Genomic DNA, 26962 nt, shown 5'->3' on the forward strand with positions numbered 1-26962 from the left:
AGCCTATGGGATGTTGTTACCCTGGGTTTATTAAGAGGATAACCTTAACAAGCCTATGGAATGTTGTTACCCTGGGTTTATTAAGAGGATAACCTTAACAAGCCTATGGAATGTTGTTACCCTGGGTTTATTAAGAGGATAACCTTAACAAGCCTATGGAATGTTGTTACCCTGGGTTTATTAAGAGGATAACCTTAACAAGCCTATGGAATGTTGTTACCCTGGGTTTATTAAGAGGATAACCTTAACAAGCCTATGGAATGTTGTTACCCTGGGTTTATTAAGAGGATAACATTAACAAGCCTATGGGATGTTGTTACCCTGGGTTTATTAAGAGGATAACCTTAACAAGCCTATGGAATGTTGTCTCTGGCTGGGGCAGCCTTCTCCTTTGAAGGATCAAATGTACTGAACAAACATAAAAACACAACTTGTGTTGAATTATAGTTCATATAAGGCAATCAGTCAATTGAAATAAATACATTCAGCCCTAATCTATGGGTTTCACATAACTGGGAATACAGATGTGCATCTGTTAGTCACAGATACTTGAAAAAAAAGTATGGGTGTGGATCAAAAAACCAGTCAGTATCTGGTGTGAGCACAATTTGCCTCGTGCAGTGCGACACAACTCCTTCACATAGAGTTTATCAGGCTGTTGACTGTGACATGTTGTCCCACTCCTCTTCAATGGCTGTGCGAAGTTGCTGGATATTGGCGGGAACTGGAACACGCTGTTGGTACACGTCGATCCAGAGCATTCCAAACATGCTCAATGGGTGATATATCTGGTGAGTGTGCAGGCAATGGAAGAACTGGGACATTTTTGTTCAGTGTTTATTCAATCAGTCCACATATGAGGGAGTACCTAACCTGTAACACTGGGATCCCAACAAGACAGGTCAAAGTTGAACCAAACTACATAATGATTTTCCATTCCTGTCACAATGTCCCTCAATGTTTCCTTCTGACTTCCTGAAACACAATGGGGTGAGTTGGTCCTGTGAGGAGGTCCTGTGAGTTGGTCCAGTGAGTTGGTCCTGTGAGGAGGTCCTGTGAGTTGGTCCTGTGAGTTGGTCCTGTGAGGGGGTCATGTGAGGAGGTCCTGTGAGGAGGTCCTGTGAGGAGGTCATGTGATGAGGTTCTGTGATGAGGTCATGTGATGAGGTCCTGTGAGGAGGTCCTGTGAGGAGGTCCTGTGAGGAGGTCCTGTGATGAGGTCATGTGAGGAGGTCCTGTGAGGAGGTCATATGAGGAGGTCCTATGAGGAGGTCCTGTGAGGAGGTCCTGTGATGAGGTCCTGTGAGGAGATCATATGAGGAGGTCCTATGAGGAGGTCCTGTGAGGAGGTCCTGTGAGTTGGTCCTATGATGAGGTCCTGTGAGGAGGTCCTGTGAGGAGGTTCTGTGATGAGGTCATATGAGGAAGTCCTGTGAGGAGGTCCTGTGAGGAGGTCATGTGAGGATGTCCTATGATGAGGTCCTGTGAGGAGGTCCTGTGAGGAGGTCCTGTGAGGGGGTCCTGTGAGTTGGTCCTATGATGAGGTCCTGTGAGGAGGTCCTGTGAGGAGGTCATGTGAGGAGGTCCTGTGAGGAGGTCATGTGATGAGGTCCTGTGAGGAGGTCCTGTGAGGAGGTCCTGTGAGGAGTTCCTGTGAGGAGGTCCTATGATGAGGTCCTGTGAGGAGGTCCTGTGAGGAGGTCATGTGAGGAGGTCGTGTGAGGAGGTCTGTGAGGAGGTCCTGTGAAGAGGTCATGTGATGAGGTCCTATGATGAGGTCCTGTGAGGAGGTCCTGTGAGGAGGTCTGTGAGGAGGTCCTGTGAAGAGGTCATGTGATGAGGTCCTGTGATGAGGTCATATGAGGTCCTATGAGGTCCTGTGAGGAGGTCCTGTGAGGAGGTCATGTGTTGTAGCAATTCACCTTGTTCCTGCTTCCTGTACAATGATTTGTTGACCAATAGAAAACAACATGGAATACATCCCAGGAGGACAGCCTTGGCAGCAGCTAACGGAGATCCACAATACAATACAAATACCCTATTCCCTATGTAGTGCACTACTTTTGAACCTATTCTCTATGGGCCCTGGTCAAAAGCAGTGGACTATAAAGAGAATAGGGTTATATTTGGGATTCAGATTGGTCTCTGTATCCGAGCTGAGGCCAGGGGCCATAGTGGAGGAGGTGGAGGGAGGAGGGAAGATGGTGGCTGTCAGACTTGCATTGTTGCACTGGTCTGTCTTTCTGCTGACAGGATCAGCTGGCAGTCGTCTCTCCTCTCTCTGGCTTAGCACGCAAACACACGGTAGAGAGAGAGACAGAGAGGCACGTCCTGACACACACACAGAGGAGTGCCACACACACTGATCAGGGAGCTACAGGAAGACACACAGTGGAGAGAATGCAGAAGAAGACAGACGGACGGACAGGTGGGCGGGCGGACGGATAGACAGACAGAGAGCCAGAGAGAGAGAGTCAGAGAGAGACAGAGAGAGAGAGTCAGAGAGAGTCAGAGAGAGAGAGTCAGAGAGAGAGAGCCAGAGAGAGAGTCAGAGAGAGTCAGAGAGAGAGCCAGAGAGAGAGAGTCAGAGAGAGAGTCAGAGAGAGAGCCAAAGAGTGAGAGAGACAGAGAGAGAGAGTCAGAGAGAGAGTCAGAGAGAGAGCCAAAGAATGAGAGAGACAGAGAGAGAGTCAGAGAGAGAGTCAGAGAGAGAGAGCCAAAGAGTGAGAGAGACAGAGAGAGAGAGTCAGAGAGAGAGAGCCAAAGAGTGAGAGAGACAGAGAGATATATTATATTATTATTATTATATTATTATTATATTATTATATTATTATATATTATTATTATTATTATATTATATATAGAGAAGGAGCGAGAGAGAGACAGAGAGAGAGAAAAAGGCAGAGAGAGACGAAGGCAGAGAGAGACAAAGAGAGAGAGAGAAAGGCAGAGAGAGAGAGACAGAGACAGAATGGAAATGTCATTACATCACAATCTCCCTCCTCTTCTCCTGTGGGAATGAAACACAACTCCCTCCTCATCTCCTGTGGGAATGAAACACAACTCCCTGATCCCTTCTGCTTGTCTGATTCTAATCCCCAGTAACCCTGGAGAACACGGATGTTGTTGTGTACATGTTCACAGGCTTAGTTACAAGTGATGAGAGCTGCGACGTGTTAAAAACACAATACTACACAACCGGCTGTGTTTAGTCTGTAGCCGCTAAACTACCACACACTAAGAAAAGAGGGTTCCTCAAGGGTTCTTTGGGAAGGGTGAGGGTTCTATGCGGAACCATAATGACTAAAAGAACCATTTGAGCTCTTCGATGGTTCTTTTCAGTTCACAAAGGTGTTCTTTCCTCTTATGGTGAACATTTAAATAATCGGGGCGGCGGCCTATTACTATATGTTAGGGGCGTGGTTTCCTCACAAATCCCTCCGTGTGTGTGTGTGAATCTCTCCGTGTGTGTGTGTGTGAATCTCTCCGTGTGTGTGTGTGTGAATCTCTCCGTGTGTGTGTGTGTGTGTGAATCTCTCCGTGTGTGTGTGTGTGTGAATCTCTCCGTGTGTGTGTGTGTGTGTGAATCTCTCCGTGTGTGTGTGAATCTCTCCGTGTGTGTGTGTGAGAATCTCTCCGTGTGTGTGAATCTCTCCGTGTGTGTGTGAATCTCTCCGTGTGAATCTCTCCGTGTGTGTGTGAATCTCTCCGTGTGTGTGTGAATCTCTCCGTGTGAGAATCTCTCCGTGTGCGTTTGTGAGAATCTCTCTGTGTGCGTTTGTGAGAATCTCGCCGTGTGTGTGTGTGAGAATCTCTCCGTGTGTGTGTGTGAGAATCTCTCCGTGTGTGAGAATCTCTCCGTGTGCGTTTGTGAGAATCTCTCCGTGTGCGTTTGTGAGAATCTCTCCGTGTGTGTGTGTGAGAATCTCTCCGTGTGTGTGTGAATCTCTCCGTGTGCGTTTGTGAGAATCTCTCCGTGTGTGTGTGTGAATCTCTCCGTGTGTGAGAATCTCTCCATGTGTGTGTGTGAGAATCTCTCCGTGTGTGTTTGTGAGAATCTCTCCGTGTGTGTGTGTGTGTGTGTGTGTGAATCTCTCTGTGTGTGTGTGTGTGAGATTCTCCAGCAGCAGGCCAGGACATTGAGGACATTGGAACAACGTCCCCCTGACAGGAACCTCCATAGGTAACAGTGTATTCAATACAACATCTAGATAGATGTCCCCCGGTGTCGCTATCACAACGGGATATTTATATCTGACACTGAGGCAGAGGACAATAATAAGGAAACAAGAAATCAAATGATGATGTCACGTTTATTTTCATGAACAACACTTTTAAAAAACACAAATTGTGTTCTTATCCTGGAAGTACACTTGAAGCAGGTAGTATGCATTAATGTGAAGACATTAAGTGTTTCAGAAGAGCGACCCGAGGACGCCGACCAATAAATAACCGTATCAACATAAAAAAAAATAAAAAAACAGATTCACAAAATATAAATATAATAGGACATTAATGAACAACTTCCTAAATACTGAACACTTCTCATACAACTCAAGTCAAAATAACTTGAATAGAAAAACTAAAAACGACCCAAATAAATACATGAATACATTAAAATGAGAAACCTGGCAACTTCATAAATACTGGTCTTCTCAGGAAGATCAATCAAAATTTGCTTGAAATGAAATGTTGTTCACTCCTGTGAACTACAGTGAGTATATACAAAACATTAGGAACACCCCTCCTCCACTTTAGCCCTCAGAACATCTTCAACTTGTCAGGTCGTGGACTCTACAAGGTGTTGAAAGCCTTCCACAGGGACTCTACAAGGTGTTGAAAGCCTTCCACAGGGACTCTACAAGGTGTTGAAAGCCTTCCACAGGGACTCTACAAGGTGTTGAAAGCCTTCCACAGGGTCTCTACAAGGTGTTGAAAGCCTTCCACAGGGACTCTACAAGGTGTTAAAAGCCTTCCACAGGGTCTCTACAAGGTGTTGAAAGCCTTCCACAGGGACTCTACAAGGTGTTGAAAGCCTTCCACAGGGACTCTACAAGGTGTTGAAAGCCTTCCACAGGGACTCTACAAGGTGTTAAAAGCCTTCCACAGGGTCTCTACAAGGTGTTGAAAGCCTTCCACAGGGTCTCTACAAGGTGTTGAAAGCCTTCCACAGGGTCTCTACAAGGTGTTCTAGCCTTCCACAGGGACTCTACAAGGTGTTAAAAGCCTTCCACAGGGTCTCTACAAGGTGTTGAAAGCCTTCCACAGGGACTCTGTCCACAGGGACTCTACAAGGTGTTGAAAGCCTTCCACAGGGACTCTACAAGGTGTTGAAAGCCTTCCACAGGTGTTGAAAGCTCCACAGGGACTCTACAAGGTGTTGAAAGCCTTCCACAGGGACTCTGTTGAAAGCCTTCCACAAGGTGTTGAAAGCCTTCCACAGGGTCTTCCACAGGGTCTCTACAAGGTGTTAAAAGGGACTCTACAAGGTGTTGAAAGCCTTCCACAGGGTCTCTACAAGGTGTTGAAAGCCTTCCACAGGGTCTCAAGGTGTTGAAAGCCTTCCACAGGGTCTCTACAAGGTGTTGAAAGCCTTCCACAGGGTCTCTACAAGGTGTTGAAAGCCTTCCACAGGGTCTCTACAAGGTGTTAAAAGCCTTCCAAGGGTCTCTACAAGGTGTTAAAAGCCTTCCACTTAAATGTGTTGAAAGCCTTCCACAGGGATGCTGGCCCCATGTTGACTCCAATACTTCCTACAGTTGTGTCAAGTTGGCTGGATGTCCTTTGGGTGGTGGACCGTTCTTGAAACACACAGCAAACTGTTCAGCACGAAAACTCCAGCAGCGTTGCAGTTCTTGACACACCCAATATTGATTTCTTGCCCAGTCACCCTCTGAATGGCACACGAACACAATCCATGTCTCAATTGTCTCAACTCTTAAAAATACCTTTAACCTGACTCCTCCCCTTCATCTACACTGATTTGAAGTGGATTTAACAAGAGACATCAATAAGGGATCATAGCTTTCACCTGGATTCACCTGGTCAGTCTATGTCATGGAAAGAGCAGGTGTTCCTAATGTTTTGTCCACTCAGTATATCTGTGCTTGGTATTGTAGTATATGACTTATGTCTGACTCCTACGGGTGGCTGTTCCTGTGTTGACATGTGTTGTTGACCCTGTAGCTGTTGTCAGTAGACAGGAAATGCAACAAACTGCTACCAAACTGACAGAAACAGTTTGTTTTGGTTTCCAGTGTACCATGATAAACATGATGTAGATGTGGCCAGGTTGAACCTCATCTCACCTTAGTTGAGCACCTTCTACTCCTCTCCAAGCTAGGGTTAGTTAGGGTTAGAGTTAGTTAGGGTTAGAGTTAGTTAGGGCTAGTTAGGGTTAGAGTTAGTTAGGGTTAGTTAGGGATAGAGTTAGTTAGGGTTAGAGTTAGTTAGGGTTAATTAGGGTTAGTTAGGGTTAGAGTTAGTTAGGGTTAATTAGGGTTAGAGTTAGTTAGGGTTAGTTAGGGCTAGAGTTAGTTAGGGTTAGAGTTAGTTAGGGTTAGAGTTAGTTAGTGATAGCTAGGGTTAGAGTTAGCTGGGGGTAGAGTTAGCTAGGGTTGGAGTTAGCTAGTGATAGCTAGGGTTAGAGTTAGCTAAGTTTAGAGTTAGCTAGGGTTAGAGTTAGCTAGGGTTAGAGTTAGCTAGTGATAGCTACGATTAGAGTTAGCTAGTAATAGCTAGGGTTAGAGTTAGCTAGGGTTAGAGTTAGCTAGTGATAGCTAGGTTTAGAGTTAGCTAGTGATAGCTAGGGTTAGAGTTAGCTAGGTTTAGAGTTAGCTAGGGTTAGAGATAGCTGGGGGTAGAGTTAGCTGGGGTTAGAGTTAGCTAGTGATAGCTAGGGTTAGAGTTAGCTAGGGTTAGAGTTAGCTAGTGATAGCTAGGGTTAGAGTTAGCTAGTGATAGCTAGGGTTAGAGTTAGCTAGGTTTAGAGTTAGCTAGTGATAGCTAGGGTTAGAGTTAGCTAGTGATAGCTAGGTTTAGAGTTAGCTAGTGATAACTAGGGTTAGAGTTAGCTTGTGATAGCTAGGGTTAGAGTTAGCTAGGTTTAGAGTTAGCTAGGGTTAGAGTTAGCTAGGGTTAGAGATAGCTAGGGTTAGAGTTAGCTAGGGTTAGAGATAGCTAGGGTTAGAGTTAGCTAGTGATAGCTAGGGTTAGAGTTAGCTAGGTTTAGAGTTAGCTAGTGATAGCTAGGGTTAGATATAGCTAGTGATAGCTAGGTTTAGAGTTAGCTAGTGATAACTAGGGTTAGAGTTAGCTAGTGATAGCTAGGGTTAGAGTTAGCTAGGTTTAGAGTTAGCTAGGGTTAGAGTTAGCTAGTGATAGCTAGGTTTAGAGTTAGCTAGGGTTAGAGTTAGCTAGGGTTAGAGATAGCTAGGGTTAGAGTTAGCTAGGGTTAGAGATAGCTAGGGTTAGAGATAGCTAGGGTTAGAGTTACCTAGTGATAGCTAGGTTTAGAGTTAGCTAGTGATAGCTAGGGTTAGAGTTAGCTAGGGTTAGAGTTAGCTAGGGTTAGAGATAGCTAGGGTTAGAGTTATCTAGGGTTAGAGATAGCTAGTGATAGCTAGGGTTAGAGTTAGCTAGGGTTAGAGTTAGCTAGGGTAAGAGTTAGCTAGGGTTAGAGTTAGCTAGTGATAGCTAGGGTTAGAGATAGCTAGGGTTAGAGTTAGCTAGGGTTAGAGATAGCTAGGGTTAGAGTTAGCTAGGGTTAGAGTTAGCTAGGGTTAGAGTTAGCTAGGGTTAGGGTTAGTTAAGCCAGTTTGTCCCAGGGGTCTTGGCTGTAGAGACACACTTGATAGAGGATAGCCAGATCCACCAGTACCTGAGTCAGCCCACACAACAGGAACTGGAGGGGGCTCTCCTTCAGGACAAAGTAGGCCGTCTTGAAGCTGTCCCCGGCCATCCACAGTAGGACCATGTTCACACTGAAGACAGAAAACATGTCAATAAGAAAACAGGATCATTGACCATCACTTTGAATGACAGAGTCACTGAGAAGAGGAAACATGGTGCTGCACCTGTTTGCCTCCAGGTGTGTCTTTAGACCGGTTTGAGCACCGAACTGAATAGGTCCCACTGGTGCCCGAGGTAGTCCAACATGGGACCTATGACACCCAGAAGGTCTGCTGACCAGGCTGACTAGTGTCTGAGGCAGCCCAACATGGAATCTATGACACCCAGAAGGTCTGCTGACCAGGCTGACTGGTGTCTGAGGCAGCCCAACATGGCCCTATAGCCCTATGACACCCAGAAGGTCTGTAGGCCAGGCTGACTGGTGTCTGAGGCAGCCCAACATGGCCCTACGACACCCAGAAGGTCTGTAGGCCAGGCTGACTGGTGTCTGAGGCAGCCCAACCTGGCCCTATAGCCCTATGACACCCAGAAGGTGTAGCAGAGTCCTCTTTAGGACTAGCTAGCACACGATGCCGGCTCCCGCCTGATATGTACCGGAGTCCTCTTTAGGACTAGCTAGCACACGATGCCGGCTCCCGCCTGATATGTACCGGAGTCCTCTTTAGGACTAGCTAGCACACGATGCCGGCTCCCGCCTGATATGTACCGGAGTCCTCTTTAGGACTAGCTAGCACACGATGCCGGCTCCCGCCTGATATGTACCCCGGAGTCCTCTTTTAGGACTAGCTAGCACACGATGCCGGCTCCCGCCTGATATGTACCGGAGTCCTCTTTAGGACTAGCTAGCACACGATGCCGGCTCCCGCCTGATATGTACCGGAGTCCTCTTTAGGACTAGCTAGCACACGATGCCGGCTCCCGCCTGATATGTACCGGAGTCCTCTTTAGGACTAGCTAGCACACGATGCCGGCTCCCGCCTGATGTGTACCGGAGTCCTCTTTAGGACTAGCTAGCACACGATGCCGGCTCCCGCCTGATGTGTACCGGAGTCCTCTTTAGGACTAGCTAGCACACGATGCCGGCTCCCGCCTGATATGTACCGGAGTCCTCTTTAGGACTAGCTAGCACACGATGCCGGCTCCCGCCTGATATGTACCGGAGTCCTCTTTAGGACTAGCTAGCACACGATGCCGGCTCCCGCCTGATGTGTACCGGAGTCCTCTTTAGGTCTGGCGAGCATACGGTTACCGCCACCTACAGTACTGGAGTGCACCTGCCTCCCGGAGTCATAGCATAACATTTCTACCCAACGAAGTATGAAGAGGGATTCCTGCAGATGAATGGCGGTCTGCAGTCGCACCGTTCTCCCTGTGCCAAGCCACATTTACATTACATTTACATTTAAGTCATTTAGCAGACGCTCTTATCCAGAGCGACTTACAAATTGGTACAAATTTAACCAGGTAGGTGACAAATATGAAGCAAGGGCCAGCCAACAAGAGCATACAGGTCCCAGTGGTGGGTAGTACAGTGGGGCAAAAAAGTATTTAGTCAGCCACCAATTGTGCAAGTTCTCCCACCCAAAAAGATGAGAGACGCCACAAACTGGTATTAGCTTAGCATCTGAATATGTAGCTTATCTTAATGATGATTTATCTTATCCAATTTAAACAGAGAAGCATGGCAAGGCTGACAGACTCACATTATCGTGACCTCAACTCTGCAATGTGCCAAGCCACAAACTGGTATTAGCTTAGCATCTGTATATGTAGCTGATTATCTATCTCATCCAATTTAAACAGAGGAGCATGGCATGATTGACATTCTAACATCATCGTGACCTCAACTCTGCAATGTGCCAAGCCACAAACTGGTATTAGCTTAGCATCTGTATATGTAGCTGATTATCTATCTTATCCAATTTAAACAGAGGAGCATGGCATGATTGACAGTCTAACATCATCGTGACCTCAACTCTACAATGGATGTTGACTTAATGGTGCTTCTTCATTATCATAACCAACAGGTTTTGGCAGACAGCCGGGTGTCATCTGAGAATTATTAGATCACATCCCAAATGCCAACTTATTCCCCAGATAGCGCACTGTGTAGGTGCATTGCATTATAGGTAGGGAATTACGGTGCCATTTTGAGACAAACTTAGTTCATTTAGTAGGTCAGTTAGTGTGTCTCAGGGTACGGCTGGAGCGTGTTTCAGAGGATAGCTCTCGTCAGAGAAAACGCTCATTAGCTTCACCTCACAATGAGAAGAAAAAAAACATTCTGCAACTACAAGCATACCAGGAGTTTTACTGCTGCAGCTCATGAATGGACTAACCAAGTCTGGGGCCTGGGAAAGGACATTTTAAAGTCTGGGTTCTGGGAAAGGACATTTTAAAGTCTGGGTTCTGGGAAAGGACATTTTAAAGTCTGGGAACTGGGAAAGGACATTTTAAAGTCTGGGTTCTGGGAAAGGACATTTTAAAGTCTGGGTTCTGGGAAAGGACATTTTAAAGTCTGGGGCCTGGGAAAGGACATTTTAAAGTCTGGGAACTGGGAAAGGACATTTTAAAGTCTGGGAACTGGGAAAGGACATTTTAAAGTCTGGGTTCTGGGAAAGGACATTTTAAAGTCTGGGGCCTGGGAAAGGACATTTTAAAGTCTGGGAACTGGGAAAGGACATTTTAAAGTTTTAAAGTCTGTCCTGGGAAAATTTCCTACACTTCTACACATGTTGCCAAGGACATTTTTTAAAGTCTGGGGCCTGGGAAAGGACATTTTAAAGTCTAGGGCCTGGGAAAGGACATTTTAAAGTCTGGGGCCTGGGAAAGGACATTTTAAAGCACCCCCCCCTCTCCCCTCTCTCTTCAAATTGGAGAGAAAATGTTGTAGTTTTCATGTTAATTTCCTACACTTCTACACATGTTGCCAAGGGACAGAGAGGACATTAGCAGTTTTAAAGCTAATTTTCGGTAACAGTACAAATGTTTCCATGGCGCAAAGATAATTTTGCAGTTTTAAAACTTAAATTACAGTGCTAAACCATTTTCTGGGGGGAATAAAAGAAGTAATGCATTGAAAACTGGATCATAGATAGAGTGGGCCTACTGTGGATTCCTGTGAGCCTCCCAGGCCCCGTTGTGCTTCCAAGGGTAACCTATATTATATCATTGTATTATATTGCCAAATTGTAATTATTCACTCCTATGGCCTATTTATTGCCCACCTCCTCATGCCTTTTGCACACACTGTATATAGACTTTATTTTTTTCTACCGTGTCACTAGCCTACTTGGTTTTTTCACACTGATCTTGGCCAGGTGTCATTGTTCTCAACTAGCCTACCTGGTTAAATAGAGGTGTTCTCAACTAGCCTACCTGGTTAAATAGTAACTCTGGTTAAATAGTTTCTCAACTAGTACCTGGTTAAATAGAGGTCACAACTAGCCTACCTGGTTAAATAGAGGTGTTCTCAACTAGCCTACCTGGTTAAATAAAGGTGTTCTCAACTAGCCTACCTGGTTAAATAGAGGTGTTCTCAACTAGCCTACCTGGTTAAATAAAGGTGTTCTCAACTAGCCTACCTGGTTAAATAGAGGTGTTCTCAACTAGCCTACCTGGTTAAATAGAGGTGTTCTCAACTAGCCTACCTGGTTAAATAGAGGTGTTCTCAACTAGCCTACCTGGTTAAATAGAGGTGTTCTCAACTAGCCTACCTGGTTAAATAAAGGTGAAATAAAAATAAATAAATATATATTGCATCCTCTAAACTCCATGGGCAAATTCATTTAAAATCGGTTGTTGCTAGGAAATATAATTTATTTTGAACTGAAATTTAGAAGAGCTTGTTCTCATTTTCTAAATGTTCTGCCTATGCATTACACAAAAACCTGTCACTGATATTCACCCTTCTAGTCAATACAACACATTGAATATAACTTGACCCTTCTAGTCAACACAACACATTGTTCACTGTACAATAGAATGCTGCATTGATTGGCTGATTGGCTTATATCCAAAGGCCTAGCTGTGATTGGTCTGGAGATATGGCAGGAAGGAAACATGCATAATGATATTCGGGCGGCAGGGTAGCCTAGTGGTTAGAGCGTTGGACTAGTAACCGGAAGGTTGCAAGTTCAAACCCCCTGACAAGGTACAAATCTGTCGTTCTGCCCCTGAACAGACAGTTAACCCACTGTTCCCCTGAACAGGCAGTTAACCCACTGTTCCCCTGAACAGGCAGTTAACCCACTGTTCCCCAGTTAACCCACTGAACAGGCAGTTAACCCACTGTTCCTAGACCAGTTAACCCACTGTTCCCCTGAACAGGCAGTTAACCCACTGTTCCTAGACCAGTTAACCCACTGTTCCCCTGAACAGGCAGTTAACCCACTGTTCCTAGACCAGTTAACCCACTGTTCCTAGACCAGTTAACCCACTGTTCCTAGACCAGTTAACCCACTGTTCCCCTGAACAGGCAGTTAACCCACTGTTCCCCTGAACAGGCAGTTAACCCACTGTTCCTGGACCAGTTAACCCACTGTTCCTAGACCAGTTAACCCACTGTTAACCCACTGTTCCCCTGAACAGGCAGTTAACCCACTGTTCCTAGACCAGTTAACCCACTGTTCCCCTGAACAGGCAGTTAACCCACTGTTCCTAGACCAGTTAACCCACTGTTCCTAGACCAGTTAACCCACTGTTCCCCTGAACAGCAGTTAACCCACTGTTCCCCCAGAACAGGCAGTTAACCCACTGTTCCTAGACCAGTTAACCCACTGTTCCTAGACCAGTTAACCCACTGTTCCTAGACCAGTTAACCCACTGTTCCTAGACCAGTTAACCCACTGTTCCTAGACCAGTTAACCCACTGTTCCTAGACCAGTTAACCCACTGTTCCTAGACCAGTTAACCCACTGTTCCTAGACCAGTTAACCCACTGTTCCTAGACCAGTTAACCCACTGTTCCTAGACCAGTTAACCCACTGTTCCTAGACCAGTTAACCCACTGTTCCTAGACCAGTTAACCCACTGTTCCTAGACCAGTTAACCCACTGTTCCTAGACCAGTTAACCCACTGTTCCTAGACCAGTTAACCCACTGTTCCTAGGCCAGTTAACCCACTGTTCCTAGACCAGTTAACCCACTGTTCCTAGACCAGTTAACCCACTGTTCCTAGACCAGTTAACCCACTGTTCCTAGGCCGTCCTAACTGACTAGTTAAATAAAGATTTAAAAAAGTGGCAGTTATGGTAAAACATGAAACCTGTTTTTCTCATCAGTTAAACACACATAAATACATAAATACACCCCAACACCCTAGTTTTCATAAATACACACACACCACTCTCTCGGTCTCCCACTTTTAGATTAACTAACTTCAAAGTAATCACTTGGGACGTCGGTTTTGATATGAAAGCTTCTTTTAGTAATAATACTTGTTTACGTTACATTTAACAACAATTGTTTTGGTACAGAGCAATGCACGTAAGATGCTGTCGGAAAGTCAGCCACAATCAACTCGCACCTGCACATAATTGGCGGTTATCTCTCATTCCTCTCGCAAGGCATTCTGGGACTTGCAGTCAAAAAGCGTAATTCAACACAACCCAATACAATTACATATGCAAATAAATATAAAGAAATATCTTCAGATACAGCTCAAAGAATAAACTTAAACATTAACTTTGTAACACATTGAAGTTACAACACCCACAAACAAACTGCTCCCAACTTTTTTTTAAACCTTAGGCACCAAACAGAATTTAAGTAGCCCAAGAAAAAGAGAGTTGTTTTATAGTATAGTCTCCCATTAGGCCTATATGAATAGTAATAGAGCGTATATAGTTTAGTCTCCCATTAGGCCTATATGAATCATATATAGTTTAGTCTGCCATTAGGCCTATATGAATCCTATATAGTTTAGTCTCCCATTAGGCCTATATGAATCCTATATAGTCTCCCATTAGGCCTATATGAATCCTATATAGTTTTAGTCTATATGAATCCATTAGTCCCCATTAGGCCTATATGAATCCTATATAGTTTAGTCTGCCATTAGGCCTATATGAATCCTATATAGTTTAGTCTCCCATTAGGCCTATATGAATCCTATATAGTTTAGTCTCCCATTAAGCCTATATGAATCCTATATAGTTTAGTCTCCCATTAGGCCTATATGAATCCTATATAGTTTAGTCTCCCATTAGGCCTATATGAATCCTATATAGTTTAGTCTCCCATTAGGCCTATATGAATCCTATATAGTTTAGTCTCCCATTAGGCCAATATGAATCCTACCTTGGAATCACATCTCACGAGTAGCAAATCCTTTTCCTTTCTTCCTGGGCCAATCAGATGTGCCTAAACCTAGTGTGAAGTTACCAGGTTGTTAGCTAGCTAGGTAACATGACTGAACATGACGCTGTTTGTTATCAAACCAATAATTAGCGACCCGGGATTAGTTTAAAACGGCCCGCGACGTGGTTCTGTGAAATTATATCAAATGCGCACGAAATCGTGCAGAACAAAAAGGTGTCTCTGGTAAAATGTCTCGTGTTTTTTGAGACGAGGCGTTTTCCTATCTGTAACGCTGAAGACATGCCTGTCGCGAAGCTGTGCTCCAGTTTTCCTCTGGCACTCAAGAGACTGTGTGACAGGCTAGCAAACGTGTAATTGCAAAGCCTACTCAGACTGGCCCGTGCTCTTGGTTAGACCAGGCAATTAAATTATACAATGTCTCAAGTTGGCTCGCTCTGCTCCAATGTATAACATATTCAAATGTAACAACAAAACACTCATCAGGGTCTGCGTCCCCGCTCGCCATCACGGCTGCATTATAATATAAAACAGAGAGGAATAGATGGGCATGAAGAGCGGACAGAGAGACGCAGGTGAGTGATGGCTGGTAGGGGATGCTGAGAGAAGCAGGTGAGTGATGGCTGGTAGGGGATGCTGAGAGAAGCAGGTGTGTGATGGCTGGTAGGGGATGCTGAGAGAAGCAGGTGAGTGAGAGCTGGTAGGGGATGCTGAGAGAAGCAGGTGTGTGATGGCTGGTAGGGGATGCTGAGAGAAGCAGGTGAGTGATGGCTGGTAGGGGATGCTGAGAGAAGCAGGTGAGTGATGGCTGGTAGGGGATGCTGAGAGAAGCAGGTGAGTGATGGCTGGTAGGGGATGCTGAGAGAAGCAGGTGTGATGCTGGTAGGGGAGAGAGAAGCAGGTGTGTGATGGCTGGTAGGGGATGCTGAGAGAAGCAGGTGAGTGATGGCTGGTAGGGGATGCTGAGAGAAGCAGGTGTGTGATGGCTGGTAGGGGATGCTGAGAGAAGCAGGTGAGTGATGGCTGGTAGGGGATGCTGAGAGAAGCAGGTGAGTGATGGCTGGTAGGGGATGCTGAGAGAAGCAGGTGTGTGATGGCTGGTAGGGGATGCTGAGAGAAGCAGGTGAGTGATGGCTGGTAGGGGATGCTGAGAGAAGCAGGTGAGTGACAGCTGGTAGGGGATGCTGAGAGAAGCAGGTGAGTGAGAGCTGGTAACCTTTATTTTATTATTTTATTTCACCTTTATTTAACCAGGTAGGCTAGTTGAGAACAAGTTCTCATTTGCAACTGCGACCTGGCCAAGATAGAGCATAGCAGTGTGAACAGACAACACAGAGTTACACATGGAGTAAACAATTAACAAGTCAATAATACAGTAGAAAAAAAAGAGTCTATATACATTGTGTGCAAAATGAGGAAGTAGGCGAATAGTTACAATTTTGCAGATTAACACTGGAGTGATAAATGATCAGATGGTCATGTACAGGTAGAGATCTGAGTAGTGAGGGTCAATTTCCTGAAGAAAATGTGTTTGTTTCCTCAGCCTCACCTCATGCCGGTGGTGGAGTGTTTGCGTTGGTTCTGGAGCAGCTGTGGTAGCCCCAGCATGGCCTCCGTCAGCACGGCCAGGAAGCCCAGGGACTCCACAAACAGAGAGGAGTCCAGGAGGAGAAGGGTGGCGAAGGCACAGGGCAGCGTGAAGGCCAACAGGAAGATGAGGTAGTCCTCAAAGCCATCCCAGCTCCAAAAGAACCGGGATTCCAGATCTGATAGAGAGAGAGATGGGGTGGATGGAGAGAGAGAGCGAAACAGAGACACAGAGAAACACAGACAGACAGAGACACAGACAGACAGAGACACAGACACAGAGATACAGAGAGAGAGAGAGAGACCGAGACACAGACACAGAGAGAGAGAGAGAGAGACCGAGACACAGACACAGAGATACAGACAGAGAGAGAGAGACAGAGACACAGAGATACAGACACAGGGATACAGACACAGAGAGAGACATAGACACAGACAGAGAGACAGACAGAGACAGAGAGACAGAGACACAGAGAGAGACAGACACAGACAGAGAGAGACAGACACAGACAGAGACAGAGAGACAGCGATACAGACAGAGAGAGAGAGACAGAGACACAGACAGAGAGAGAGACATAGACACAGACAGAGAGACAGAGATACAGACAGAGAGACATAGACACAGACAGACACAGCCAGAGAGAGATATAGACAGACACAGACAGAGAAACAGAGATACAGACAGAGATAGAGACACAGACAGAGAGACAGAGATACAGACAGAGAGACAGAGATACAGACAGAGAGAGAGAGACACAGACAGAGAGACAGAGATACAGACAGAGAGACAGAGATACAGACAGAGAGACAGAGATGCAGACAGAGAGAGAGAGAGATACAGACAGAGAGAGAGAGAGATACAGACAGAGAGAGAGAGATGCAGACAGAGAGAGATACAGACAGAGAGAGATACAGACAGAGAGACAGGGATACAGACAGAGAGAGAGAGATACAGACAGAGAGAGAGAGAGATACAGACAGAGAGAGAGAGAGATACAGACAGAGAGAGAGAGACAGACAGACAGACAGAGAGACAGACAGACAGACAGACAGACAGACAGACAGACAGACAGACAGACAGACAGACAGACAGACAGACAGACAGACAGACAGACAGACAGACAGACAGACAGACAGACAGACAGAGAGAGAGAGATACAGACAGAGAGAGAGAGATACAGACAGAGAGAGAGAGAGAGATACAGACAGACAGAGAGAGACAGACAGACAGACAGACAGAGAGAGAAGGTAAATAATGGAAGGATTTTGTTTCCTCTTTCCTCCCCAATATCTCCCTCTAGTGGTAAAACAACAGAACAGCTGCAGAGGTGGCTGGATGGTTATTAAATGGTGCATAGATGGGTGATAGATGGCTGCCTTATGGTTTTTAAAAGGATGTTGTTAGCCTTTGCTATCATCTTTCAACGTAACCAAACGCCTGGAGCCGAAGTCAGTTGGCTGTTAGATAGTTATTCTACGGGTGCTATATGGTTACTGTTACCTGTGATGTGGTGCTGTTTGGTGCTGATACGGTTGGTGTTCTGTACAGAGCAGCAGAGGTTGAGAATCACCAGCATGGTGAGAATCATCACCACACTCTGCAGGAGCAGAGTCACCTCAAACTGCTTCCCAAACCTGCAGGTGTGAAAACACACACACACACAAACAGGCAGACGCACACACACACACACACACACACACACACACACACAAACAAGCAGGCAGACGCACACACACACACACATACATACATACATACATACATACATACATACATACATACATACATACATACATACATACATACATACATACATACATACATACATACATACATACATACATACATACATGCAGACGCACACACACAAACAGGCAGACACACACATACATACACACACACAATCAGGCAGACGCACACAAACATACACAGACAGACACACACACACACACACAAACAGGCAGACGCACACACATACATACACACACACACACAACCAACAAACACACACATTAGCGGAAAACCTGACACTGCATTACCTCCAGGTAAACCTTACCCCCAAACACCCAAACCCACTCGCCAGAAGAGGATGCGGAGGATGTTAGCGACCAGCAGAACCAGGCAGACGCGTGTAGAGAAGCCGTCTGTGTTCTTGGTCCGAAGGATCTGCTGGTACTGTGAGGCGTAGGGCAGAGCCCCTCCAACCACCATCACACAGGACGTCAGCCAGTCCAAAGAGTGCCACAGTGTCTCCACATCTCCCTCCTCTTCATCACCCAGACCCAGTCTGTTGTCCATGTCTCTCACAACGAATAGGACACCACGGCACAGCTTTCCACCAGTAGGCTCTGATCCAATGCACCGAACATAACGTCAGACTTTAGTTCCGTTAGTTCAATAGCGCATATAGGTAGGCCCTAAACAGAATCTGTAAGATGTTGTTGTAGTTTTGTTTATTTACTTTTTTAACTGCCAATCAGTCAGACCGTAAACTGTAACCTATTTCAAAGCTGAAACTTCTGCTGAGCCCGTATTCTGGCATGAATTACAAAATCAACACGAGGTGAGAAATAAAAACGGACTGTAGCCAACCTACCTATATGACAGGGAGGCTTTTGGTCATCAAAGCCAGGAGAAGAAAAAGTCAAGAGTTGAGTGAATTCAACCAGCAGAAAATGAATGGCGATTAAATAAATGTGCGTTTCATAAACCAAATCGAGGAGGATGCAATTTCCTTTGAAATATGTATTTCATACTAAATGCTTGTTCGCCATGCATCATGTTCCAGGTTCTGCTCTATTTCTTCCAAATACTCACTAATGTTGTTGCATTATATTATAAACGCTTCTAATCCAATACCTTTTGCTCGTTTCCCGTTTTGGTAAACTCGCGAGATTTATCATATGCGCATGCTTCACTGTTTACTCGTTGGTCGGGTCTGTAGCTCGTCAGTGAGGGATTCGTTTCATCTCGTCCTGGTGCCCGTGTTGGCGTGTTTTACACCGTTAAGGGCATGAGACAGGTGCCATGATCCGACCGTCAGGTTGCGAAATCGGTTCAAGACAAAAGTTTGGTAATCAAGCACGTGTAGTAATTAGTTAAGAGTATGTATTTTTCCATGTGATTGCTTTTGATTGAAAGAAAAACGCTTTATCTGCCATCCCAATTAAAACTAATTAGAAAATGTATTTTATTGGAAAATATATATGTTGTTTGTTTCTAGACGATGCACCATTGCTGCCTTGTTGACAACATGACCAAGCGGTGCAGATTTACTGTCCTATTTGAGAAAGGGCGCTCCTCCCTCTCCGTTTTTGCCCGATGAGGAAAACGGCCGTTGCCCGGTTCAAGCCAGGCCAGTGTAAAATAATTCCCTCAATCATTCAAGGTTGTTTCGACTGCAGAGAAAGGAAGAAGACGTGTCGGACGAGCCAGTGGTTTATAAGCACAGCAGAGCCACGAATTTAGTGCAATGTCAGAGATCCAGGATCCGAAATCTGTACAGGACCTGACTGGGGTGGTGAGTCTTATTATTACTCCCAAATCCTTGCCATATCCTGTCCCATTTCAAAACCTGACAACTAGCTAGCAGGCTAACTGGCTAAAGTTACTGTTTTTACCCCCCAATCGTTTTTGCAGCAACATTAACTTTAAAAAAAAATCTCAATTAAATAGTTGCAGTCAAATTCTGTTTAGCTACATTACATTTTGTTTTAGTCCTGGTTAGCTAGCTAGCTACAGCTATTATTATTGAAATGTAACTGATAGATGGGTGCTAGATGGCTAAATGTAATTGTGTTCCCCGGTTTGTAAAAGCTTGACTTTTGTTTGTTTTGTTTTTGACGACAAAAACTGCAAATCCCCATGGTTTCCATGGTATCCGCGGTGTAGGCATCAGAGGCAGCTTCAACGCCCACAAAGTTCAATAGTATGCATGCATGCAATACGATTCTGCTATGCTACGGGATATAGACGTGTCCACCCACACATTGCAACAAACAGTGATTACATGTTCTGTCCTCCTCTCTTACAGGTCCAGACATTGCTGCAGCAGATGCAGGATAAATTCCAGACCATGTCAGACCAGATCATTGGAAGAAATATCCTGCCTTTTTCACAATTTCAATGCTATTTTTCACATTTTACATTTAAGTCAATGATATTTTTTCACCTTAATTGGAACCAATGCTATCAAAGAAAGGATTACTTATCCTATCCTAGGTATTCCTTAAAGAGGTGGGGTTTCAGGTGTCTCCGGAAGGTGACACCTGCTTTGACACCGTTTTGTGTTACAATTGAGTTGGATTGCTCACAGCGTAGTCTAATGATATCAATGACTTGATCATTCAGATACATGTAATGCACTCAAGCCTGGAAGTTTTGTCAGCCCGGGTTTGAAGCAATTGTGTAAATCAATCACTTGTATTTGTCACATGCTTCTTAATTAACAACAGTTGTAGACTAACAGTGAAATGTTCAACTTTTTGCTAACATTTCCAAATACAGAACATTAATATCGGCGTTGTATTCCTGATGGACCGCTGTAACAAGCAGACAGATTGGGCCAAAGGGATTGGTGCTACATAGTTCTATGGATAGGAGTTTGGGATGTTTTGTATAGTAGGCATGGTACCTGAATGTTGTTCCCACTTCCTTGACAAGAGTACTCGATGAGATGAGCGGCCGCATCGATGACCTGGAGAAGAACATTGGTGACCTGATGACCCAGGCTGGTGTGGAGGAGATGGAGGCGGAGAACAAGGTCAAGGAGGAACAGGGCTCTGCTTAAAAGGTAATCAACATGGAGTCCACTGAGCGTTCTTGCTTGTTTTTGTCATCTCCTATAGGGTGTGTGTGTGTGTGTGTGTGTGTGTGCGAAGGGTTTTTCCAATTAAACTGTCCAATATTTGTCAACAACACTGTGTATGTTTTCAGGTTGTAACTACTAGAACCAGATCCATATGTTTTTTTTTTGGGGGGGGGTCCGATTCCGATTTTTGGGGTGTCAAAAGTTCCCGATGCCGATATATAGTGTGTTTTTTTTTAGAGAGGGAAGTGAAAACGTGTTGTCTTTCTACTCTGAATTCTCAGACATTGGGATCCAGAAGAGCAATTGTCCAATAACTGCTTCAAATGTTGATTTCATACTTTGTGACGATAATAATGTCATGCAAAAAAAATGGCTGCAGGTGTTCAGATCAGCATGAGATTCCCTCGTTTCATTCTATATATTCAATATCGGCTATCAGTGAATATCCGCCCGTACCGATTTAGCGGTTAAAAAGGACAATATCGGTGATAGTACTGGTACCCCTTGACTTAATTACACATGAATTTAAAATGGATTTAATGGATTTTTCTAATCCATTTATCTACACACAATACCCTATAATAACAAAGTGAAAACATGTTGTTTCTTTTTTGAAAATATATTGAAAAATGAAATACGGAAATATATATCTAATTTACATAAGTATTCACACCTCTTTGCTATGACGCTACAAATTGCCTCCAATGTCCTTTGATCATCCTTGGGTTTGTCACTACAACTTGATTTGAAGTCTACATGTGGACATGATTGAGAAAGAAACACAGCTGTGTGTGTACATAAAGTCCCACTGTTGACAGAGCAGAAACTATAGCATGAAGTCCAAGGAACTGTCCGTAGTGCTCTGAGATATACTGTATGCTTAATTAATCACAATTCTATCTGGGGGAAGGGTATAAAACATGTTTACAGTGTTGAAGAAGTTTCCATGAGCCCAGTGGTCTCCATCATAGGAAATATAAAAAATATGGAACTACCCAGACTGCCTAGAGCTGGCTGTCTGACCTAACTGAGCAATTGGGCAAGAACCCAATGACTACTCTTAACAGATCTACAGAGTTTCTTGGCTGAGATGGGAGAACCTGTCAGAAGGACAACAGTCTCTACACCAATCTGGGCTTAATAATAATAATAATATATGCCATTTAGCAGACGCTTTTATCCAAAGCGACTTACAGTCATGTGTGCATACATTCTACGTATGGGTGGTCCCGGGGATCGAACCCACTACCCTGGCGTTACAAGCGCCATGCTCTACCAACTGAGCTACAGAGAGTGGTCAGATGGAAGCCACTCCTGAGGAAAAGGTACATGACCTGGTGTTTGCAAAAAGGCATGTAAAAGACTGAGAGCACGAGGCAAAATATCCTGTGGTCTGATGAGACAAAATATATAACTCTTTGGCGTGAATGTAAATCAGTGTCTGGAATAAAACAGGCACAGCTCATCACCTATCTTAACACATTCCCTACTGTGAAGCATGGTGGCGGCAGTGTCACGCTATGGGGATGCTTTTCAGCAGCAGAGACTGGTAAAGGATAGAGGGAACAATGAATGGAGCCAAGTACAGGAACATCTGTGATAAGAACCTGCTTCAGAGCGCAAACAACCTGAGACTGGGAGCAAAGAGTTACGTTTCAACAGGACAAGGACCCCAAAGCATACAGCCAAAGCAACGCTTGGATGGCTTCAGAACAAGAATGTGAAAGTCCTTGAGTGGCCTAGACTTGAGTCCCATTTAAAATCTGTGGAAAAACTTGAAGATTGCTGTTCACCGCCACTCCCCATCTAATTTAACAGAGCTTGAGAAAATCTGCATGGAAAAATTTGAGAAAATGCCCAAAATCCAGATGTGCAAAGCTGATACAGACATACCCTACACTACTCTAAGCTGATACAGACATACCCTACACTACTCTAAGCTGATACAGACATACCCTACACTACTCTAAGCTGATACAGACATACCCTACACTACTCTAAGCTGATACAGACATACCCTACACTACTCTAAGCTGATACAGACATACCCGACACTACTCTAAGCTGATACAGACATACCCTGACACTACTCTAAGCTGATACAGACATACCCGACATTACTCTAAGCTGATACAGACATACCCGACATTACTCTAAGCTGATACAGACATACCCGACACTACTCTAAGCTGATACAGACATACCCGACATTACTCTAAGCTGATACAGACATACCCTACACTACTCTAAGCTGATACAGACATACCCGACACTACTCTAAGCTGATACAGACATACCCTCTACACAGACTCTAAGCTGATACAGACATACCCTACACTACTCTAAGCTGATACAGACATACCCGACACTACTCTAAGCTGATACAGACATACCCTACACTACTCTAAGCTGATACAGACATACCCTACACTACTCTAAGCTGATACAGACATACCCGACACTACTCTAAGCTGATACAGACATACCCGACACTACTCTAAGCTGATACAGATACCCGACACTACTCTAAGCTGATACAGACATACCCTACACTACTCTAAGCTGATACAGACATACCCGACACTACTCTAAGCTGATACAGACATACCCGACACACTCTAAGCTGATACAGACATACCACTGATACAGACATACCCGACACTACTCTAAGCTGATACAGACATACCCGACATTACTCTAAGCTGATACAGACATACCCTACACTACTCTAAGCTGATACAGACATACTGATACAGACATACCCGACACTACTACTCTAAGCTGATACAGACATACCCTACACTACTCTAAGCTGATACAGACATACCCTACACTTACTCTAAGCTGATACAGACATACCCTACTCTAAGCTATACAGACATCTAAGCTGATACAGACATACCCTACACTACTCTAAGCTGATACAGACATACCCTACACTACTCTAAGCTGATACAGACATACCCTACTCTAAGCTGATACAGACATACCCTACATTACTCTAAGCTGATACAGACATACATCTAAGCTGATACAGACATACTCTAAGCTGATACAGACATACCCTACACACTACTCTAAGCTGACTCTAAGCTGATACAGACATACCCTACACTACTCTAAGCTGATACAGACATACCCTACACTACTCTAAGCTGATACAGACATACCCAAGACACTGACTCTAAGCTGATACAGACATACCCAAGATGACTCTAAGCTGATACAGACATACCCAAGATGACTCTAAGCTGATACAGACATACCCAAGATGACTCTAAGCTGATACAGACATACCCAACATACTCTAAGCTGATACAGACATACCCGATACAGACATACCCTGACAGACATCTAAGCTGATACAGACATACCCTACACTACTCTAAGCTGATACAGACATACCTACTCTAAGCTGATACAGACATACTCTAAGCTGATACAGACATACCCTACTCTAAGCTGATACAGACATACACTACTCTAAGCTGACTCTAAGCTGATACAGACATACCCTCTACACAGACTCTAAGCTGATACAGACATACCCAAAGCTGATACAGACATACACTACTCTAAGCTGATACAGACATACCCAACACTACTCTAAGCTGATACAGACATACCCAACACTACTCTAAGCTGATACAGACATACCCGACACGACTCTAAGCTGATACAGACATACCTAAGCTGATACAGACATACCCGACACTACTCTAAGCTGATACAGACATACCCAAGATACTCTAAGCTGATACAGACATACCCACACTACTGACTCTAAGCTGATACAGACATACCCAAGATGACTCTAAGCTGATACAGACATACCCAAGATGACTCTAAGCTGATACAGACATACCCAAGATGACTCTACACTACTCTAAGCTGATACAGACATACCCGAGACTCTAAGCTGATACAGACATACCCAAGATGACTCTGATAGCTGATACAGACATACCCAACTGATGACTCTAAGCTGATACAGACATACCCAAGATGACTCTAAGCTGATACAGACATACCCAAGATGACTCTAAGCTGATACAGACATACCCAAGATGACTCTAAGCTGATACAGACATACCCACTAGATGACTCTAAGCTGATACAGACATACCCAAGACTGACTCTAAGCTGATACAGACATACCCTGACACACTCTAAGCTGATACAGACATACCCAAGATGACTCTAAGCTGATACAGACATACCCAAGACAGACATACCCGACACGACTCTAAGCTGATACAGACATACCCGACACGACTCTAAGCTGATACAGACATACCCAACACATACCGACTCTAAGCTGATACAGACATACCCAAGATGACTCTAAGCTGATACAGACATACCCGACACTACTCTAAGCTGATACAGACATACACTACTCTAAGCTGATACAGACATACCCAAGACACTCTCTAAGCTGATACAGACATACCCAAGATACTCTAAGCTGATACAGACATACCCTGAAGATGACTCTAAGCTGATACAGACATACCCAAGATGACTCTAAGCTGATACAGACATACCCAAGATGACTCTAAGCTGATACAGACATACCCTGATACAGACTCTCTAAGCTGATACAGACATACCCGACACGACTCTAAGCTGATACAGACATACCCAAGATGACTCTAAGCTGATACAGACATCTACTCTAAGCTGATACAGACATACCCACACATGACTGATACGCTCTAAGCTGATACAGACATACCCACTATTATTATACTCTAAGCTGATACAGACATACCCAACATGACTCTAAGCTGATACAGACATACCCAAGACTACTCTAAGCTGATACAGACATACCCGACTCTAAGCTGATACAGACATACCCGACACTACTCTAAGCTGATACAGACATACCCTACTCTAAGCTGATACAGACATCTCTAAGCTGATACAGACATACCCGACACTACTCTAAGCTGATACAGACATACCCGACACTACTCTAAGCTGATACAGACATACCCGACACTACTCTAAGATACAGACATACACTGATACAGACATACCCTACTCTACTCAAGGCTACAGACATCTTTGCCTCCAAACGATGCTTCCACAAAGTATAGACTCAGCTGTTAATATGTATGTAAATTAGATTTCTGTATTTCATGTTAAATAAATGAGACAAAAGCTTACAGACACAAACGTGTTTTCACCAGACATGGGTTATTGTGATACAGACATTGATTAGGAGAGGATACAGACATACCCGAGGGGTCATGTAATCCGTTTTGAGTTCAGGATACAGACATGTAACACAACCAAACGTTGAATATTTTCTGATGGCACTGTGATAAAGACATCAGGATACAGACATCCAGTAACTACTTTGTTTTTGTGATTTGAAAGATCTTTGATACAGACATTTATTTAAGATGGCTTAAGCTTCTCTTTCCATCAGGTTTCCAAGTAACAGGATGGTGGAGACTAAATGGGAAACAGACCATTTCCGGAGACATATTGTATATTTACTCTAAGCTTTTTTTTTTTTTTTTTGTTTTAATTATTACTCTAAGTATTTTAATTTACTGTGCTGATACAGACACAACATGTTTTATATTAACTCTTGTAATAATGTTCACTCTTGACTTTTTTTTGTTTTTTGATACAGACATTGATTTTTTGAATTGATATTTAACTTAACTTGAGACACTATCCTGAATAATGGCTCACTCAGGATACAGACATCAGGCTCACTCAGGTGACTCGCTGGGCTGATACAGACATAACTGATTATGTCATCTAGCTGATACAATTGAACATTTTTAACAATATTTCAACACAAAAAGCATTTACTGCTAATCAAATGTTCAGACATAAAAACATGTTGTGTGTTAAAATGTCTTCATTACTTTCAGTCGTTTTGACAATAAACCAGGGCTTGCATACACACGTTTGTTCCTCTTCTCTCATACAGGTTGAAAACGGCCTGAGGACATGAGCACTGTAAATGCTTCAAAGAAGCTGTCAATATCTCTGAATAAATTTTGGGAATTGAGGATATAATGCCCAGTTAAAAAGCAGTGAACACCTTCATCCACCATACTCAAGGTTGGGTTTTAAAATGCAACAGAGGGAAGGATATAATGCCCATTTAAAAAGCACTGAACACCCACATCCACCATACTCAAGGAGTTGGGTTTTAAAAGTAACAGATCTAATTATAATGCCCAGTTTATGTAACATGGAGTTGGGTTTTATATATAATGCCCAGTTTAAAAAGTGAACACCCACATCTACCATACTCAAGGAGTTTTTTTTTTTTTTTAAAATGCAACAGAGGGAATTGATATTTA

At 44.1% G+C, this 26962-nt stretch overlaps 2 protein-coding genes across 2 annotated transcripts; one reads left to right on the top strand and one right to left on the bottom strand.

Moving 5' to 3' along the window:
• Window positions 1–5704: 5704 nt before the first annotated feature.
• On the bottom strand, window positions 5705–18680 carry LOC124018503 (solute carrier family 66 member 2-like). The gene is made up of 6 exons (XM_046333833.1): window positions 18414–18680; window positions 17894–18165; window positions 17318–17451; window positions 15779–15995; window positions 7880–7982; window positions 5705–5893 (listed from the first exon to the last, which is right to left on the bottom strand). The coding sequence occupies exons 3-6, from the start codon at window positions 17403–17405 to the stop codon at window positions 5765–5767; spliced, it is 537 nt and encodes a 178-aa protein (XP_046189789.1). The 5' UTR covers window positions 17406–17451; window positions 17894–18165; window positions 18414–18680; the 3' UTR covers window positions 5705–5764.
• A 500-nt stretch (window positions 18681–19180) lies between these two features.
• On the top strand, window positions 19181–26138 carry LOC124018504 (heat shock factor-binding protein 1-like). The gene is made up of 4 exons (XM_046333834.1): window positions 19181–19337; window positions 19851–19917; window positions 20485–20609; window positions 26068–26138. Exons 1-3 carry the CDS (start codon window positions 19290–19292, stop codon window positions 20604–20606), a joined length of 237 nt encoding a protein of 78 aa, XP_046189790.1. The 5' UTR covers window positions 19181–19289; the 3' UTR covers window positions 20607–20609; window positions 26068–26138.
• The last annotated feature ends 824 nt before the right edge of the window (window positions 26139–26962 follow it).

The sequence above is a fragment of the Oncorhynchus gorbuscha genome, unplaced genomic scaffold, assembly GCF_021184085.1.
Source record: "Oncorhynchus gorbuscha isolate QuinsamMale2020 ecotype Even-year unplaced genomic scaffold, OgorEven_v1.0 Un_scaffold_536, whole genome shotgun sequence".
NCBI classification, from domain to species: Eukaryota; Metazoa; Chordata; class Actinopteri; order Salmoniformes; family Salmonidae; genus Oncorhynchus; species Oncorhynchus gorbuscha.